The 20314-nt window shown below is 46.4% G+C and overlaps 1 protein-coding gene across 5 annotated transcripts in view; it reads right to left on the bottom strand.

Moving 5' to 3' along the window:
• KLF12 (KLF transcription factor 12) overlaps positions 1–20314 on the bottom strand; it is a 233232-nt gene that overhangs the window by 17440 nt on the left and 195478 nt on the right. For all 5 annotated transcript variants that reach the window (XM_077927774.1, XM_028728369.2, XM_028728371.2 and 2 more), the window contains one exon: positions 16197–16354. In XM_077927774.1, coding sequence (XP_077783900.1) covers positions 16197–16354 — 158 coding nt within the window. The remainder of the gene's footprint in view (positions 1–16196; positions 16355–20314) is intronic.

The raw sequence follows: 20314 nt of genomic DNA, 5'->3' as shown, positions 1-20314 counted from the left end.
CATGTGGACTTTGGGCGAGTTGTGATATGATGTATAATAAATCAGGAAACTTAAGGAAGAATATATATCCCTCGTCTTATTCTTCTGTTGGTTAATGTGTCACTCCTACGTTCAGGCCAAGTTCTCTTCTAAACTTACCCTTCCCCTATTTCCTCACAAACTGCCTGCTGTTGTCTGCAAACAATGTCGAAAAATGAGGCACAGGTCACCAAGTTGTGGTGAGGATCCTGAAGGAGGAGATTCTAATCCAACCTTCATCAACCTGGTACCCTCCAAGTTGACAAAGGCTGTTCTAATCAATGGTTCGAAGAACTCATTGACTAAGAGGCCAGCTTGAGAGATGTGCCCCAGAATCCTTTGCAGCGTCACAGGAGGTCCTGCAACATAGCCCTTGGAGTTTGCATAGCTTTCCTGACATCCCAGAGTCTGAGCAATTCCTTTCTCTGGTCCCAACTAGGTGTACTGGGCATACAGAAGGTGTATTCTGAAAATCTGAGCCAGAAGTGAAGCCAGGAGGGAAGCACAAGATATGCTGAGAAGGTTTCATAGATATATCGCGAATCCAGTCCGTGTATCATTTAGGACATTTGCACTACAAATTTATGGGAACATGGTACCAATTTAACTGATCTGGCTTCCGACTCAGAATCCTGGGAATTGAAGTTTTGTGAAGGTGCTGAGGATTTTGTTAATTTGGTGGTAAGAGGAAATAAGCATGTATTACCATTTTATATTTCCGGTGTAGTTAAGCCCTTGCTGTTCCAGTTCTTTCAGCCCGTACCTAATTTTTCTATAGTCTTAAGGAGCACCATTATCTTGGCAATTCTGGAAAGGGATTAACGTTCTAATCCACGCGAGTGACAAGTGATATAGAAATGTAAATTTTAGTACAGAACCGGAAAGGAAAACAGGGAACTCAGAAAACAAAATCAGCTTCCTCTACTGCTTGCATAGCTATGCCTTCTAAAGCAGAGTGAGACATGTCCCTTAGGTTACAATGCAAAGTTTATACAGCCTTTTTCTACTACCCAAGGGTCCATAGTCCATTCTTAAGGGAGAACTGCCAAGCTGGCTGTTTGCTCAGGTACGAAGTTGCAAGCGTGTTTCTTTGGCCACAGCCCTTTGGTTACAGCTTGGATGCAAGCAAACTACATCCAGAGAGTTTCCTGTTGAAAAAGACTGACCATTTCTACTTATTGTGAGATTACCTTGAAAGCTACCCATGCCGAAATAATTGTTCTCGCTTAAAACAAACACTGACATCTCTCCAATTGCAGCACCTTCCTTCCCGAGGAAGCTGCTGTCTAAAAAAACCTAAAAATTCCTTGATCGAAAGTTATTTCCCCCTGTTCGTCATTACACAAATATTTGTCCCATTCAGCACACAAAGGCCGAAGCATCATAATGACTTGCAAAAGACAAGAGTCCTGCCCTGAGTGCTGGAGGGGGTATGAAGGAGATATCATATTTTTCCGGTCCTGCTATGGTCTCTGGCCAGACAGACCGCAACTTTTTGTAGTGCTCATACCTCTCAACTTTTTCTCTGTTTGAAATGCTGGACACAGAAAACAGTTAACGTTTTTAGAGCAAATCACTTGAAGAAAACATGCTCAAGGCAATATTGCAAAACCCAAGATAGAAAAAAGATGTAGTAGGGGTTGGAGACAAAGCGCTGTGGTGACCAGCAAGGGTGGCAATGGGAGCCTAGATTGTCTCACTTCTTACCAGGACGTACAACCAGAGCTCCTCGTCTCCCTGCAATTAAGGGGCCTTGAACTATCGTATTTTTCGCTCCATAAGACGCACCTGACCATAAGACGCACCTAGTTTTTAGACGAGGAAAACAAGAAAAAATATATATTCTGAACGAAACAGTGGATGTTTGATTTTTGTGGTTCATGCTGTGGCAGCCTCCTTTTCCCCTAGAGTCCCTTATCTCCCATCCCGATCGCTTGCTGATCAGCTGCTCAGCAGTTTGTTTCAACACCCCCTTCCCTCTTTCTAAAAAAAAGAAAAGAAAAAAGCATGATCTGCTTTTCACCCCTGGGCAATTTGGCTCCAGGGACCACGCATTCACTCCATAAGGTGCACAAACATTTCCCCTTACTTTTTAGGAGGAAAAAAGTGTGTCTTATGGAGCGAAAAATACGGTACTTGCCTCTGTTTCATGGGACCTTCTGCTCTGGACTGTTATGTTTCACCCACAACACCTCATTTTTATTAAATTTATATCCCGCCATTTCTCCCAAAGGAGCCTAAAGATGGTTGCTATTTGGTTTAACAGAGATCCAATCTATTAAAAAATGCCCGATACGGAATTATAACATAATCATAAGCATGCTTTTGTAACCCGTGATTGGATTTTATAAGAACCCACTTTTTAGGAAGCATTTCTTAATGTTGCTGCAAATGGAGTATTTCCAGTGGTATCACTGGTTTTCATGTCATCTGTGGGTGATCTACAACCTGAAGATTATTCATATTGCTCTGGCAGTTGGTTAGTCATAACGTTATGGCAGAAACAGAAGTAGTGATTTCCATGGGGCAAGCACAAGGTTTTGCACTGGCTTCTGAATATGCGTTTGGAGTAAGGTTGACTGGATGATCCAGAGATCTGCTATCCTAAAGGTATATCAACAACTACAATGGCACAATGGGACCTCTGCATTCCAGATGCTGCGAAAAATGGAGGTGGTTCTGCCTCCATGCTTATGAACCTCCCAGAAGCATCTGAGCATCTGACCTTCCAAGGCTTTTCACATTATACAGCTCCATCCTACACATGTTTACTTGGAAGCAAGCCCTCCAGAGTTCAGCAGGAGTTCTGGGAAAAAGTAGACAAGACTGCAATGTTACGGTGCTTTCAGGCACCATAAAAATCAGCCAATATTAGCTTCCTCCTTGTTACACATGGCAACTTGCAGGGCTGGTCTCAGGACCTCTGGAAAGTTGCTCTTTCATACAGAAGTACAAAATGGGCATTCCACTGGTGGCCAAGCTATAGCATGGTTTTCACAAGTGGTACAAACAGTGGGGGTCTGTGGAAGTCCCGGAGAGGAGCAGGGAGTTTGTGCGGCTGGGTACAGCGCAGAATGAGGCCTGTTGTCTTGTATGCTTCCTCTGCAGCACTGTTGCTTTCTCCCAAGCTCTGGAAAAACCACGTCAAGGCATGCAGCACTGTAGAAGTATGGTAGCATAAACCGGCATACCTTCCCTCATGCCTTGGATTTTTTTGTGGCACACTACCATATTTTTCGCTCTATAGGATGTACTTTTCCCCTCCTAAAAGGTATGGGGAAATGTATGTGCGTCTTATGGAGCGAATGCAGGCTGCGCAGCTATCTCTGAAGCCAGGAGAGCAAGAGGGATTGGTGCGCAGTGATCCCGCTTGCTGTCCTGGCTTCTGGCTTAGCCATGCACAACCTCTTCCGGGCAGGGCGAGCCTTCATCCCGCTGCCCTGAAGAGGCTTCATGCGGCTATCCCAGAAGCCAGAACAGCAAGAGGCTATCCCAGAAGCCAGATCCCTCTTGCTGTTCTGGCTTCTGGAATTCAGAATATTTTTTTCTTGTGTTCCTCCTCCAAAACATAGGTGCGCCTTATGGTCTGGTGCGTCTTATAGAGCGAAAAATACGGTAGTTGCAAGGGTTGACTCCCCTGGAATTTTTTGGCAGGCCCAGGATGGTTGTTTTGAGATTTCTGCCTATAAACCATACTGCTTCAGCCCTGAGAAACTGTTTGCATGTTTAAAGGTAAAGGTAAAGGTACCCCTGCCCGTACGGGCCAGTCTTGACAGACTCTAGGGTTGTGCGCCCATCTCACTCAAGAGGCCGGGGGCCAGCGCTGTCCGGAGACACTTCCGGGTCACGTGGCCAGCGTGACATCGCTGCTCTGGCGAGCCAGAGCCACACACGGAAACGCCGTTTACCTTCCCGCTAGTAAGCGGTCCCTATTTATCTACTTGCACCCGGGAGTGCTTTCGAACTGCTAGGTTGGCAGGCGCTGGGACCGAGCAGTGGGAGCACACCCCGCCGCGGGGATTCGAACCGCTGACCTTTCGATCGGCAAGCCCTAGGCGCTGAGGCTTTTACCCACAGCGCCACCCGCGTCCCGTTTGCATGTTTATGTAGATGCAAACACTTCCAAATGGCATTTCATGTTACCACAAATCAACTCCATGGGTAACTGAACGGGGAGTTTACATCTGTCTACTTTGAGTGACCTTAAATCTGTAACGTATATATTTTGCACAGCCCCCACGCAGCTGTAGGGCCCGGTTTTTAATCTTGTTCTAGGAATGCATGTGGGCTGAAGTTCTAGAAGGCACACTATTAAGCAGTGATTTGGACTTTGGGGAAATCTTATTCTTTGAACATAATGAAATCATCAGCATTCCCAGGTGGCACACACGCAGACATAAACACACACACAACTATTTAGAAAGCCAACAGTCACTGCCGAAAATCTTTTCATAACAACTCAGAGACCGAGCACAATTGAAGGATTGCTTTTCTTCATCCCTCTAACACACTGTTGTGGGAATAACAATTTGGGATCTTTTCCAGCTGGGCACCATGTCAGACCTACAGAGCAGAGCAATCATTCTTCAGCATGCATGTGTGTGCATTTGTGGACGCTTTAGGATCACACCCTTGCAATCACACCTGCATGTTCAGCAGAATGCTGCATTCATTTGCACCCAAACCCTAATGTAGAAACGGAGTCCTGGGATTTTGATAGAACTTATTTCCACCGTACTTATTTGCTACATATTGATGGTTGCCATATTGAAGACCTGTGCTCTGGCCCTCCTCATGCTTTTGGGACTATCATCTCTCATAGTCTTTGACCACAGGCCATGCTGGCTGGGACTGATAGGAGTTGGAATCTAACAACACTCCTGAGCTCTGGAATGGCAAAACACTGGCCATTATCTAGAAGCACTAGATTGTGGCTCACTAATTTACCATAGGCTTACAAAAAATAAGATTTCCTAAATGGTCCAGTTATCACGTCTCAGGGTCACTGCTGCCTGGTATTCTCTAAGTAAAGGTAAAGGGACCCCTGACCATTAGGTCCAGCCGTGACCGACTCTGGGGTTGCGGCGCTCATCTCACTTTATTGGCCGATGGAGCCGGCGTACAGCTTCTGGGTCATGTGGCCAGCATGACTAAGCCGCTTCTGGCAAACCAGAGCAGCGCACGGAAACGCCGTTTACCTTCCCGCCAGAGCAGTACCTATTTATCTACTTGCACTTTGACATGCTTTTGAACTGCTAGGTTGGCAGGAGCAGGGACCGAGCAACGGGAGCTCACCCTGTCACAGGGATTCGAACCGCCGACCTTCTGATCGGCAAGTCCTAGGCTCTGTGGTTTAATCCACAGCGCCACCCGCGTCCCTTATTCTCTAAGTAGTCTGTAATAATACGAACTCATTGTTAAAACCGTGTTTATGGAAGACAATCTTACCCAGCTACGAGTGATCGCCAAAGAATAATTATTCTCTAAGTCTTAACTTTCAGAAACTAAACATGACCATGTCCATTTAGTGTGGCATAGTCTTAGGCCAACGAGCTTGACAATTAGAAGCCCATTTTACCTATTCTAACAAGCATCGCAAGTTCTTGGTCACTGTGGCGATCACACAGGGTCCCTGGACGTTTCACCGTCTATTGATCCCTGTGCCACCACTTTATTTCTCGCTGCCACCACCCAGGCCCTACCTGGTACAATACTGAGTCCAGTCAGGTTTAAATTGGAACATAAACTTCTGTTTATTTATTGAAGTTTAACAAGCGTGTGGTTTCATAAACGGTATCGGTCAATTACAATCATGGGGTGCCTATCCAGACCTGTAACTTCCGCTACCCGCTCTCACTCACTAAACCAGCTCTCAGATATTTACTTCTCTTCCTAGCTCCTAACTGTTCCTGACTCAGCTTATTTCACTACACTAACTTAACCTCCCCACAGACTCTATCCCAATTCACTCCCGCTCCAACCAACCACCCAACTCCCAACGAACTCCCCCCTTTCGCCCCTCCCAGAGCTGGTTTTATAGTCTCCCTGACTCCACCCCCTGGGTTCTGATTGGGTAACCTGTTTAACTATTTCACCTCCAGCACTCTCATATGTTAACGTCACAGTCACCAATTCCTTATTTGCCACTCTGGGTGCTATGTGAGAAGAAGATCACAACAGTTAACAACAGCTCAGTCAGTGGAGCATGAGATTCTTAATCTCAGGGCTGTGGGTTCAAGCCCAACGTTGGGCAAAAGATTCCTGTATTGCAGGAGTTTGGACTAGATGACCCTCATCTTGGTCTCATCCAACTCTGCAATTCTATGATTCTATTATTCCAGAGCCTGGTCTTTTTGTATTATGTGTTCTATCCTAATATCCTTGAGGTTTTTATTTACAATCAAGCGCCATATTATGTTTTGCTTTTTAGTTAAAGAACTAAATTGCGAAACAGGACTTCAAAGCGGGAAACCTGCTGAAGGGAAGGAGGGAAGTCATATGCTTGGCAGAGCCAAAAGTATGTGTGTTTGTTATTGTATTGTCGAAAATATTGTTTAAGAAGGAAAATAATAAAAATCTATTTTTAAAAAAAATGTTTTTTTTAAATTAAAAAATATACAAAAATCCTTTAACATCGCAGCAATCCGTTTGCTGACTGCAAAAACAGGTAACAAAAATGAAAGCTGAAGAAAACGATTCATTTATCTATACTGCAGGCAGAACTGGCCCAGGTTATTTGCTTCTGGAAGCAGAAAATCTAAGTGGTTTTAGTTTTAGAAAATAGGAAATAAATGTCAAAACTGCTACTCTTTACTGGTAAATCAGTTTGCTCTCTGAGGCAGTGGCTGCACTATGTCTTACGACAGACATAGCCCTGAAGAGCCCAAACACAGTAGCTTCTGGTGGTTTCCGTAGTGAAATTGGAAATACCCAGAGAAAGATAAAGCTACACTTGAAGTACTGCTAGTATTGGTATTTCAACCTTAAAGTAGTAAGGAATTTGCCGTAAAGAAAGCCAAAGAGTCTACAGAATGGAGACCAACCCCGAGAGGATTAGAAGGAGAGAATGACTCGTCTCCATTCTGTCAAATGAAGGGATTACTCTAGGCAAGTAAATTTCTCTCAGGTAGAGCAGACAAATAGTATTAAACCATTCTTAACCAAACAAAAGGTACTGAATGGTGCTTAAAGGTCATAGAACAAGTCGAACTTATTTTTCATGTCTCCAGTCATGGGTCTTACCTGTGTTTCCAACTACTGAAAGGGGAGAAAATATGAACAAAGACTAATGACAGGTGCCATTTCTTATTCAAATAAATATCTGGTGGAGCCTGAGGAATGCAGAGTTTAAACAGGCTCAGACTAAACAAAACACAAAAGTTGTCTGCCACCCTCTCTTCTGCAGGTGTCTCAGATTTATTAAAAAGGAAAATACCTTGGACCACAGGATGCCCTGTAACAAGGCTGCATTTCTGACGGCATTTAGCAAGGCTGCATTTAGCAATGCCTCCATGTGCAGATCAGCAAACTTAGACAGCATCTTAAAAAGCAGAGACATCACCTTGCCAACAAAGGTCCGTATAGTTAAAGCCATGGTTTTCCCAGTAGTGATGTATGGAAGTGAAAGCTGGACCATAAAGAAGGCTGATCACCGTAGAATTGATGCTTTTGAATTCTGGTGCTGGAGGAGACTCTTGAGAGTCGCATGGACTGCATGAAGATCAAACCTATCCATTCTGAAGGAAATCAGCCCTGAGTGCTCACTGCAAGGACAGATCCTGAAGCTGATCAGCCACAAACTCACAAGCTGGCCTTATGCTCTTTGCCCCCGCTTTGCTCTGAAATGGGACAATACCACTAGGCCTCCTTTGCAGAATTGTCAACAGGATTAATTAAATAATGTGCCTGAAGTGCTCTGCAAATTTGAAGTCTGCTATCCATCACATCTGAACTGGGCTAATGGCTGCTAAGAGATGGACTGTTGATAGGTCCCCTTCATTATATTTAAGCAGGCTCAAAGCACTTTCTTTTAATTACAGGCCAAGTACTCTGAATTATAACATTATGAACCCTTCAACTCCAACCCTGAATCTTCCAGTGGAGATCGTGTGGACACACAAGACCTTAGATCCAGCTCCATGCCTTCTGTTGCAAGGCTACTGAGACTGCAAGTTCCCTGGGGCATAGAACCATATTTTGTCACTATTACACTGCATTGTAACAGGACGCGGGTGGCGCTGTGCGTTAAACCACAGAGCCTAGGGCTTGACAATCAGAAGGTTGGCGGTTCAAATCCCCGCGACGGGGTGAGCTCCCGTTGCTCGGTCCCTACTCCTGTCAACCTAGCAGTTCGAAAACACATCAAAGTGCAAGTAGATAAATAGGTACCGCTCCGGTGGGAAGGTAAATGGCTTTTCCATGCGTTGCTCAGGTTTGCCAGAAGCGGCTTAGTCCTGCTGGCCACATGACCCGGAAGCTGTACGCCGGCTCCCTCGGCCAGTAAAGCGAGATGAGTGCCGCAACCCCAGAGTTGGTCACGACTGGACCTAATGGTCAGGGGTCCCTTTACCTTTACCTTTTACACTGCAATGTGATGGGACACTAAATAAAAAGAAAGCTACCATTAAAGAACGTGTTAGTGTAAGCCAGTGTTAGAAACAGAGAAATGAAAGCAATGAGCTAAAAGGCACCTTAAACCTAGGCGCAACTATGGAATGTCTAGGCGCTCCTTTTTATAACAAGAATACAAAGCTGAAAAGGAATGAACTCCAGCTAAACTATTATGTTCATTTTTCACATGGTCCAGTCCTTCCCCTGCCCACCCCCCTGATATTCTTAAGAGAGTTTTTTCTCCAGTCTTCAGAGAGTAGCTGGAAGTGGGGAGGCAGAAAAAGGTCCTCCTTTTCTTCCACTCTGCAGTTTTAATCTGAATTTTTAGGCGCAGAAACTGCTTGCGCTAATGAAATTCCCTGTCGCAAAATGCGCCTAGAAGTTTCAAACACTGGTGTCAGCGTAGAGTCATGCATAGTCATTCTTCCCACGCTGTAGTTCAAACTGGTAGGAACACAAATGTGTCATGATTTAAGTTGTGGAAGATTCTATTGACTAAACCCATTGAAAGGAATGACTATGACAAACTAAGAGCCTTTAATTTCAGTGGGTCTATTCCGAGTAAAAATTACTTTGCTACAACTCTTAGTCATAAGCCCCTTCTTGGTCAAAGTTGTAAGGAATTCAAGGGCAGGCTTGTAAATAGCTACTTGCCTGCTGTGGTAAATAAGAATCCTCTCCAGGTGACTGGACAGGAAAGTTCAAGTCAGAAGACTGGGATCTTTTATTCACTTTTAATCTGTTTATATACCACAAATGACTAACACACATAGGTATTGATAGGTGGGCTAGAAAAAGGCTTGTGGGCTAGCAAGTTTGGACAACTTTTTGGAAAACAATGTACACTTGTTTCTTGTATGGCAACTAGTCCCTTTTGCCTGTGGAAAAATGGTCTAGTAAGACAGAGGCCATAATTAACACGAAGAAGTTGTTTTGTATGAAACTGCCACATAGCAGGCACTATGGTTTTTTGAACTATACATGTGGAGAGACAGACTTGAACAACGGATACATATTTTGTGTATGAGTATCCAGGGTTTTTAAATAAAAACCTGCCATCTGATTTTCACAGATTACTCATTAGGAGAGTCACTGTTAGCAATTAGTAGAATCTATGCTGACAAATCACAGGTGACATGACTTGTGATAGTTTCTCCCTTGAAATAAGACCACACAAATTTATTCATAACCCTGTTATAATTTACATTACACATGATATTTCTCGGCTACTTTAGCTGGTTACGGGTGGGAGGCAGGGAATCAGAATTTAATACCTTGCATGTGTGACTCAGAATTCCTAGCTTCTGGTACGGCCATGCTTGGGTTTCCAAGGAGCAGTTTATTATTAGAGTTTGCCCTCTAGCGGATTTGATGCTCATACAAAGATTTTTGACCGTAACCCAAGCTGAAATGCAGTGGAAGGCACTAATCACAGCAAAGCATCTGCACTGTTGCAGATGCTTCCAACTCTCCCCAAACATGTCTGAATCACCAGCAGAAAAAGTTGCACCAGCTCAGTGAACTGGTTCACCTTTCCTTTGCTGATACAGCAGTGCTGCTTCCCATGATATTTAGGCTATGTTTTAACCCAGGAGATCACACAGTTACTTCGCATGCAGGCGGAAAAGGTTTTAGGAGAAGTACATAGCATGTCAGTCCTGCCCATGCTATTTCTTGGCTTCAAATGCTATCAGAATGGACTGGATGGAGTGAAAGCAACAAGCAGAGATCTCCTGTAGCGTCTGACCCACAGGATTCTAGGCATCCAAGCTACATCCTTCCTGCTTGATACCTACTTTTCTACGGTCAATGAATGTTTTGGATTTAAGAGCACAGGAAACTGCTTTCATTGAATCATAGAACTGAAGAGTTGAAAGGGAACATGAGGGTCATCTAGTGAAACCTTCTATGATCTTTCGTCCAATGTGGGGCTCAAACCGACGGCCCTGAGATTAATAGTTTTGTGTTCTGTCGACTGAGCTATGGCAGCACAGTCCATCCCAACCAAATACTATCTGCAATGACTGACACTGCCTCTCTGGGGTCTCAGGCAGAGTTCTTTCCTATCACCTGCTACCCAAACCTTTTCTGTATGTGTATAGCAACTTGAACCAGGATTTCTAAATCCTGATCCCTCAGCTTCTCAGGAAAATTATGAGTTCCAGGCATATGAAACCATTTAGCAATTTCTACGCAATTCTGCTTACTTAAGTATTTTGCAAGCCTGCCTAATGGTGCATTTGCACTGCATGAAAAGGTAAAATTATGCAACAAGAAGTTTCTGTGATCTGGTTTTTTTCCTATTGAAGCCTGCTTATCCTTGCGTGCCGGGCTGTCATAATTCATTTATACCTAGCCAATATCATACACTAATTACCCCAGGGCCATACATAAATAGTTGACTCACTTTGCTCTGGGCAAAAAAGCAAAGGCTCAGATATAAATGCAAGATGAGATTAGCTTGTAAAGTATGTTCACATTCAACACCGCATGAGACTGTGCAAACTTCCCAAAAGGTTCACGAAAGCAATGTAATTACGTTTTGTGGTTGTTGTTTTTTGTGGTTTAAACTATGGGATTAATAGATTGTGTAAGACTCACACAACTCAGTCTTTGATCCATCAATTCTGCCAACTATGGTCATCCATGGAGGCCCATAGTAAACTTCTTGGATTGCAAAAGCGGTGTGTACCTATCCATTCTGAAGGAAATCAGCCCTGAGTGCTCACAGATCCTGAAACTGAGGCTCCAATACTTTGGCCACCTCATGAGAAGAGAAGACTCCCTGGAAAAGACCCTGATGTTGGGAAAGATGGAGGGAACAAGGAGAAGGGGACGACAGAGGATGAGATGGTTGGGCAGTGTTCTCGAAGCTACCAGCATGAGTTTGACCAAACTGCGGGAGGCAGTGGAAGACAGGAGTGCCTGGCATGCTCTGGTCCATGGGGTCACGAAGAGTCGGACACAACTAAACGACTAAACAACAACAACATCAGACACTCGGAAAGCCACAATACATAGGAACATAGGAAGCTGCCTGATACAAAATCAAACCACTGGTGCATTTGGGTCAGTAGCTGTCTAGGGTTTTCAGACAGGAATCTTCCCAAGGCATACAAGGAGATGCTGAGGATGAAGCCTGGGACTCTCTGCATGCAAACCAATGCACTCTAGCACTACATTTTAGCCTTTTGCACTATACAGGGATGGTGGGCTGCTTTTGGTTTTGTAGCTCACCAGTTCTGTAGACTTGCCTTAAGCGGTCATTTACTCAGCTCAGTCTTTCATCTATTATATTACTGCATAAAGGTAAAGGTAAAGGACTGCTGACAGTTACCGTATTTTTCGCACGATTGGACGCACCGGACCATAGGACGCACCTAGTTTTTTGGGGGGGAAATAAAGGGGGGAATTCCCTTTATTTCCCCCCCAAAAGCAGGACAGGGAAACCGAACCAGGTCGAGGAACAGCGGGATAGTGGCGCTGCGCCTCCCTGCTGTCCCCCGAGCTTGTGGGGCTGGCTGATGTCTGCCTGGCACGCGGGGCGCTCTGCTTCAGGGTGCCCCACCCGCCTGGCGGCAGGCTGCTATCCGCAGCGTGGGGAGCCCTGCGGGGAACTCCTGCAGGGCTCCCCATGCTGCGGATGTATGCCTGGCGCAAGGGGCGCTCTGCTTCAGGGTGCCCCACCCGCCCGGCGGCAGGCTGCTATCCGCAGCGTGGGGAGCCCTGCGGGGAACTCCTGCAGGGCTCCCCACGCTGCGGATGTATGCCTGGCCCAAGGGGCGCTCTGCTTCAGGGCGCCCCACCCGCCCGGCGGCAGGCTGCTATCCACAGCATGGGGAGCCCTGTGGGGAACTCCTGCAGGGCTCCGCACGCTGCGGATGTCTGCCCAGCGCGAGGGGCGCTCTGCTTCAGGGCGCCCCACCCGCCGGGCGGCAGGCTGCTATCCGCAGCTTGGGGAGCCTTGCGGGGAACTGCTGCAGGGCTCCCCACGCTGCGAATGTATGCCTGGCGCGAGGGGCGCTCTGCTTCAGGGCGCCCCACCCGCCCGGCGGCAGGCTGCTATCCACAGCATGGGGAGCCCTGTGGGGAACTCCTGCAGGGCTCCGCACGCTACGGATGTCTGCCCAGCGCGAGGGGTGCTCTGCTTCAGGGCGCCCCACCCGCCGGGCGGCAGGCTGCTATCCGCAGCTTGGGGAGCCTTGCGGGGAACTCCTGCAAGGCTCCCCATGCTGCGGATGTATGCCTGGCGCGAGGGGCGCTCTGTTTCAGGGCGCCCCTCGCGCCGGGCGGCAGGCTGCTATCTGCAGCGTGGGGAGCCCTGCGGGGAACTCCTGCAAGGGTCCTCACGCTGCGGATGTGTTCCCGAAGCACTGGGCGCTCTGCTTTCAGGGAGCCCGACGCTCCGGGAAGCAGGCTGCTATCCGCAGCCTAGACACGGCTAGCGGAGCGCTAGACCTTGCCGGCACCCAGAAGCTTGGGGCGCGCTGAGCTCTGCACGCCCCAAGCTTCGGGATTAATGCAGCGCTCCGCTAGCCGTGGGAGAGCTGGGTCTCCCACGGCTAGCGGTTAGCTTCCTGAAGCCTGGAGAGCGAGAGGGGTCGGTGCGCACCGACCCTTCTCACTCTCCAGGCTTCAGCGAAAGCCTGCATTTGCTCCATAGGACGCACACACATTTTCCCTTGCTTTTTAGGAGGGAAAAAGTGCGTCCTATGGTGTGAAAAATACGGTAAGTCGTGAACAACTCTGGGGTTGTGGCACTCATCTCGCTTTACTGGCCAAGGGAGCCGATGTACAGTCATGTGGCCAGCATGACTAAGCCGCTTCTGGCAAACCAGAGCAGCGCATGGAAACACTGTTTACCTTCCCGCTGGAGCGGTACCTATTTATCTACTTGCAGTTTGACATGCTTTGACCTGCTCGGTTGGCAGAAGCATTGACCGAGCAACGGGAGCTCACCCCGTCGCAGGGATTCAAACTGCCGACCTTCTGATTGTCAAGCCCTAGGCTCTGTGGTTTAGACCACAGCGCCACCCGCGTGCATATTATGATAAAAAACCCAGACAAAAGCAATATAGAATCATTATTGTGCTCCCCACTTACTGGTGCCTTAATGAGGGTGGTTCCCTCCCCCCCTCCCAAACTAGCACTTTTGTTTAGGGATACTGAAGTCAAAAGACATTTTGTACCGAAAACACATCTAACCCAAGTGTTGCAAAACATCTGTTTAGGTATGAGCAGCCTGACATCCAAGCACATTTCCTTGGAACTAATTCCCACTGATTTTAACAGAACAGCTTATTTTCCAGTTAATTGGGTTTAGGATTGCCGCCTGCGAGTAAAATTTACAAGCTCAGGTGATTAAAACAATCAGAGACACCCTGTGATTTTTTAATTTTTTTTCCAAGAGGGGCTTTCCAGCGAGCTCTTCCGTACGATGGGTTTAATTAAGGCAAAGTTGTGCTGCGAACGCTGCAGTGTGTTCCAACCGCTAAACGCAAAAGCCCATGGCAAATGCATATATTAAACCCCACACAAAATTACACTCCTCCAAAGGCAGTCTGGATTCCAGTACTTAACATCAGTCAGCATCTGGCTCCAAAGGAGAATAGTAGTTATGAAAAGGGTTTGGTTCCTGCGCTCTGATGTGCAACCGTTAGAAGCCACAGGGCTAACCACCAGTTACTTCATGTGTTCCCCCCCCCCCCCTGGTGTGGCCATGAGGAGTTCATAACCTCTCTCTGGTTTTGCAAGTCGGGTGTGGCAAACCACCAGGGAGAGATGCTGAGAGCATGTACCCCTTCTTGGCCCCGTGCCTTCTACCCTCGGTTTCCAAGGTCTGTTCCAAGTGGCCTTGGGGTTCCTGGGAAGCCTTGTCGTGGGTGATCAGGGGCAACCTTTGCTGAAAGGCAGCTTACCCACCACTTACCAACCCTCCCCTAAGTGTGCAGCCACAGGGCAATGCCGGGTGTGGTCTGAAGGTTCACTCTCAGTTCAGGCGCGGCTACCCTGAAGCCCAAGAGGCTGTGACCTGCCTGAACTAAGAGGGTGGCCCAGAATGCTCCACAGGAACCTCTGCAACACACTGGGGAGGGGTCTGTGGCAAAGGAACGGGGGCTCCTCCTCAGCAGGCAAGAGAACGCTTTTGCGATCCCTGAGGCCAAAAATGGGAAAGCGTTGGTTAAAGAGGCATTCAGAACAAAGGACACAAGCGTTCGGAAGAGGCGCGTTTATGAGCGTTTGCTTGCTAGAGTTTGGCTTGCACACACCAGCCCCCTTCAGATGGTACTTAAGTGAAGGGGGCTATGGGTTCAAATGGAAGCATCCCTGCCGCCAACATTCATGTGTTGAGCATTGGTGTCAAGGTCAGGCCAAGCAGCATGTCCCTGCTTCTCTTTCATTGCTCAGACTCCCTTTGCGTAAGGGGCTTCTATTCTGACAGTAACTTTAATCAGTTGGAATCCTGATACTTTTTTCCCCCTTTCCCCTACCCAGCTCCATACATATTCTCCTCTTGCTTTGCTCAGATGGAAGTTCAGGACTTTTATCCAGGTCCTCTGAAGATGGCGAGACAAAACCTTTGCTTTGTTATAGGTAGCGATGGATTAATCTGCCAGTTCTCGTTCTTCTTCTTTTTCCAGTTCTCCCTATTTCCACATCAGTTTTCAGTTTTTAAAGAAAGGAAAGTTGTACTCATTTTCCTTAACACAATGCATTTTTGTACATTATTTATATAATAATAATAATTTATTATTTATACCCCGCCCATCTGGCCGAGTTTCCCCAGCCACTCTGGGCGACTCCCAATCGAGTGTTAAAAACAATACAGCATTAAATATTAAAAACTTCCCTAAACAGGGCTGCCTTCACATGTCTTTTAAAAATAAGATAGCTGCTTATTTTCACCAATACAAGCATATTTGTGTGCATTTCCCCCTAATATAAGCCTTTTATTTTGTATGTTTTTCATTGTGGTTGGAGAACTGCATTGCAAAACTTTGAGAACTACAAATTTTAAAGGATGGCCTCATTTCAGATCACATACTGGTTTAGGAAATGTGAATCAGGTAGGTTCACATTAAAATGAAAACTGAATTAATTCCTCCCCCATTCACAGTTACACCCGACCTTCTCTTCCCCAAATGATCTAAAGCAGGCTTCCTCAACCTCGGCCCTCCAGATGTTTTTGGCCTACAACTCCCATGATCCCTAGCTAGCAGGACCAGTGGTCAGGGATGATGGGAACTGTAGTCTCAAAACATCTGGAGGGCCTAGGGCAAAAATAATACTTCTGATTTTTCAGAGTTTGACCTTAACCGAGCAAGAACAGGAACAACAGAGGTGTGCCCACATGGAAGGAAAACCTCTGATTCTAAAATCACATGATGCTGGGAAGCTTAATAACCCCCAAGGCTATATGTTGAAAATAATTACTGTTTATTACACAGTGGTGAAAGCTCATTAATGTTTACTGTGCACTTTCATCATGTCAAAAATAGAACGTGCCCGCTGAGAGACACTGCTGCTAACACTGTCCACACAGCGAAAACCTTTGGCAAAACCCTTACCTGTGTGCGTCCTTCGGTGAGCCTTCAGGTGGGAGCTTTTCGTGTACACCTTGTTGCAGCCTTCAAAATCACATCTGTGGATGCGGCGCTTTCTAGAGTCAGGCGATTCGGACCTTCTCTGGCGCCTTGTGCTCTCAATACTAAAGGGCGAAATTGAACTGCGAGGCAGAAGAAGAAAAAGCAGCAGGTTAATGACCGTCTGTGCCCTTCGCTGCAAATAAGGGCAGAATGCAAGAGCTTTCGTTCTCTAATTGAAAATCGCAGGAATTATCTCCGAAATGTTGATAGTTAAAGACTGGTTTCAAAACACAACCTTTCTTCCCTTACCATATCTCTGTTCATAAAGTTCAACGAGATAGGACACTTATTTTTGCGTGGCTAGAAACTCCCTTTTCCCACAGAAGCCTTGCACAACGTGTGACCCATGGAATCAAGCTTAGTGTACCAGCCATCCTTAACCTGTTTCTGCTATCTACCTGGGACTGCAAAAACAGGGGTAGGAAGGGTATCTACATTGACTGGTGAACTGAGTTCGGCTCAACAGATCACAAGTTGTGCAGGCCTGCTCTGGAGGCTGCTCACAAGATAAACCAATGCATGGATTTCTTTTCCCCCTTCAAGCAACACCATATTTTAAAATCTGGGTGAGCATTTAATAGCCGAAATGGATGGCTAATATAAACCCAGTAGTTAAGCTCAAATACTCAGGCCATTCTATTTTGAGAAAAGATGGGTAAGAAAACATCATTTTCCAATTAGCTGTAGGTTTTCCGGAGATACAATACTTTATGAGTGAAAGCGACGTAAGATATAAAGGAAAACAGGGGGGGGGGGGACAGCCAACTCCTTAAAAGGAAATAATTATCTGATACTACATGCCTGTTCATGCAAGAATCTTGTTCATGCCTAGTCATGTAAGATTCAAACAAGAACTATTTCACTAGTTCTAAGACACTTCTCTCTCTTCTCCCTTAGTTAAGGGATTAGTAAGAGGTTGATTCATGCAAATAACAAATGAATTTTGTCGAAATGACAAATCGGATTATACTAAAGCTAGAAGCAGATCAGTCTTCATGTGCTCCTTCCATGCAAACACGAATTCAGGGACAGAGAACCCGTTGCCTTCTGGACTAGCTGAAATAATGCTTTAACTGAAACTGCTTTTAAAATGTCTCTAATTCTTTTGGGTTGTTTTGTTTCTGAATTGTGAATGTGTTTGCTGCCCCAGTAAAAGGTAAAGGACCCCTGAATGGTTAAGTCTAGTCAAAGGTGACTATGGGGTGCGACGCTCATCTCGCTTTCAGGACGAGGGAACTGGCATTTGTCCACAGACAGCTTTCCAGGTCATGCGGCCAGCATGACTAAACCGCTTCTGGTGCAACGGGATGAGTGCCTGAGCGTACGAAAATAGCGTTTACCTTCCCACCGCAGTGGTACCTATTTATCTATTTGCACTTTGACGTGCTTTGGAACTGCTAGGTTGGCAGGAGCTGGGACAGAGCAACGGGAGCTCACCCCGTCGCATGGATTCGAACTGCTGACCTTCTGATCTGCAAGCCCAAGAGGCTCAGAGGTTTAGACCACAGCACCACTCATTTCCTCCAAAATAATAAATAAAGAACTCTAATAAATCCCAGCCAGCGTGGCCTTTGGACACAGATAATGTGAACTGTCGTCTTACAAAATCTGGAGGGCCACAAGCCTTTCCCATCTCTGCACCAAAAGCACGAAAAAGGGGACAGGATTGTGCCCGATGACCCTGCGCAATGTTGCTGACTCCACCCGCAAACATCTACCCACTAAGCGGTAGGCTTCCTCGCAGTTGGAAACACCAACGGTTCTCTTTGCACATATCCTGTTCAGTGCTGGGGGGGGAGTGGGTGGGATCACATCCAGATAAAATATGGTGATGTCATGGCACTGAGGGTACCCCAGCTGTTGCTCCGCTTCACTGGTGGCTATTTTTTAATCACAGCTGTCAGTTCACTGTTCACCAGCTTGAATTTCTTAAGAAAAATTGGTAGCGTAAAAGTTTCAAAAAAGACAAATGAATTCCTAAATGCCAGTGGGTTGCCACTGCTTATTTTCATTTGCTAGGAACTAAGGGAAAAAATGGGACGCGGGTGGCGCTGTGGGTTAAACCACAGAGCCTAGGAATTGCTGATCAGAAGGTTGGCGGTTCGAATCCCCGTGACGGGGTGAGCTCCCGTTGCTCGGTCCCTGCTCCTGCCAACCTAGCAGTTCGAAAGCACGTCAAAGTGCAAGTAGATAAATAGTTACCGCTCCGGTGGGAAGGTAAATGGTGTTTCCGTGTGCTGCCTGGTTCACCAGAAGCGGCTTAGTCCTGCTGGCCACATGACCCAGAAGCTGTATGCCGGCTCCCTCGGCCAATAAAGCAAGATGAGCGCCACAACCCCAGAGTCGGCCACAACTGGACCTAATGGTCAGGCGTCCCTTTACCTTTAAGGGAAAAAATGAGGAAGAGGAAGAGGAGGAAGGAAGCGAGTCCTGCTGGTTTCAGCAGAAGCCGTGCGCTTTCCCAATATTTCCAGCCTTATTCTAATCAAATTTGTCAGTTTGATCAATTCATTTGTTCCTTGCATGAGTTAAAGAGTTACTAACCTTGGGGAATGCTTTCTGTTTATGAGTGATTTCTCCCCTTGGCAACTTTAGACAGCGTTACTGCATATGATATCTGGTAATTCGCTTTATAGTTATTACCTCCAACCAGAAAGGTTTCCCTTTTTTTTGCAGTGCTATCACACGCAGCTACTACGCGATCACTGTGTTACACCCCCTGCTTCTCCTGTCCTTTTCAGTGTAGCTAATGATAAATGCCATTCATATAATATTGCTGAAAGGGGGAACACAATCTAGCCGAACAGGAAGCAGCAGCCCAGGGCTGGCCTTCCTTTCCCACAGTGGTTTGAATTAAACACAGTCCAATTATTAGATGTTATTCACAATACGGAAAGGGTGAATTAGAAGGGGCTACAGAGAAGTAGTGGAGCATTTGTTGTTTGCTGCCAAAATGTTAAGTTGTAAAAATAAAGAAATAAAAGCCCAGGAGAAAAATGAGAAAGTATCAGTGGAGGAGTGATGGAGGAAGTTTGAAATATAACATCAATAAGCAAACCTGTAGCTTAGCAACAAATCAGGCTGGGCGAGATCAACTCTACAAGTTAGTATATTAGAAATGTGGTAGCCATTTATGCTTTACTGGGACAAACCAAGACAGAATAACTTTTATGTCCACAAGTATTAGGTTATCTAAAAATTGTTATCTTTGGTATGCAATGTGAGACATTTAACATATTTCTAATGTTAAAGGGGTCTACATAAAAGGTGATTATGTCTAGAGATAAAAGCTGAAGTCAATGAATAAAAAAACCATAATGTTTAGATATGAGTTGTGGAGTTGGAAGGGAGCACAAGGGGTCATCTAGTCCAACCCCCTAGCAATGCTTCACTATGCTCTTATCCAGAACTCCATTCAACACAGTGGTCTTCCCACAACACGCTGAATACGCCCCTTAGCCCTTCTAATGGCATACTAGTGTGCCTGGGCACAGCGTTTTGCAGTTGCCACCCTAAACGAATAAATGGCTTTCTCGCAAAACTGAAGGTGTGCATTTAGCCGCTAGGTGGAGTGAGAGATCTTCAAAACGAGCAACCAAAAAGTGGCTTCAAACAGACTGGCAATGTTATCTTTCCCTTTCTGTCAAAGATAAGGTGGTTCATGGAAAGCAAGGTTTCCCCGTCCTCTCCTCCCTACGCCAGTTACCTGCAACCCCCCCCCCCAAAAAAGCCTGTGTGTGTGTGTGTGTGTGTCAGAGGCCCTCCCTTGAGCCAACCCTGCCACTAGGCAGTGAGATAGATGCTGTCTGTGCCTCACAACCTGTCCCGAACCCCTTGGAACAGAAGAACATCGGAAGCTGCCTTATACTGAATCAGACCCATTGGTCCATTAAGCTCAGCATTGCCTAGTGTCATGGACTGGCTGGATGCAGAGGAATTGTGGGAGATACCAGCTGGGGAATCTCCTGGGGTTGAGGCACTCATCTTGCTTTATTGGCTGAGGGAGCCGGCGTACAGCTTCCGGGTCATGTGGCCAGCAT

Source organism: Podarcis muralis, chromosome 4 (assembly GCF_964188315.1).
Source record: "Podarcis muralis chromosome 4, rPodMur119.hap1.1, whole genome shotgun sequence".
NCBI lineage: Eukaryota > Metazoa > Chordata > Lepidosauria > Squamata > Lacertidae > Podarcis > Podarcis muralis.
The sequence above is the reverse complement of the archived record's forward strand: the minus strand, read 5'-3'. Positions and strand labels throughout refer to the sequence as shown.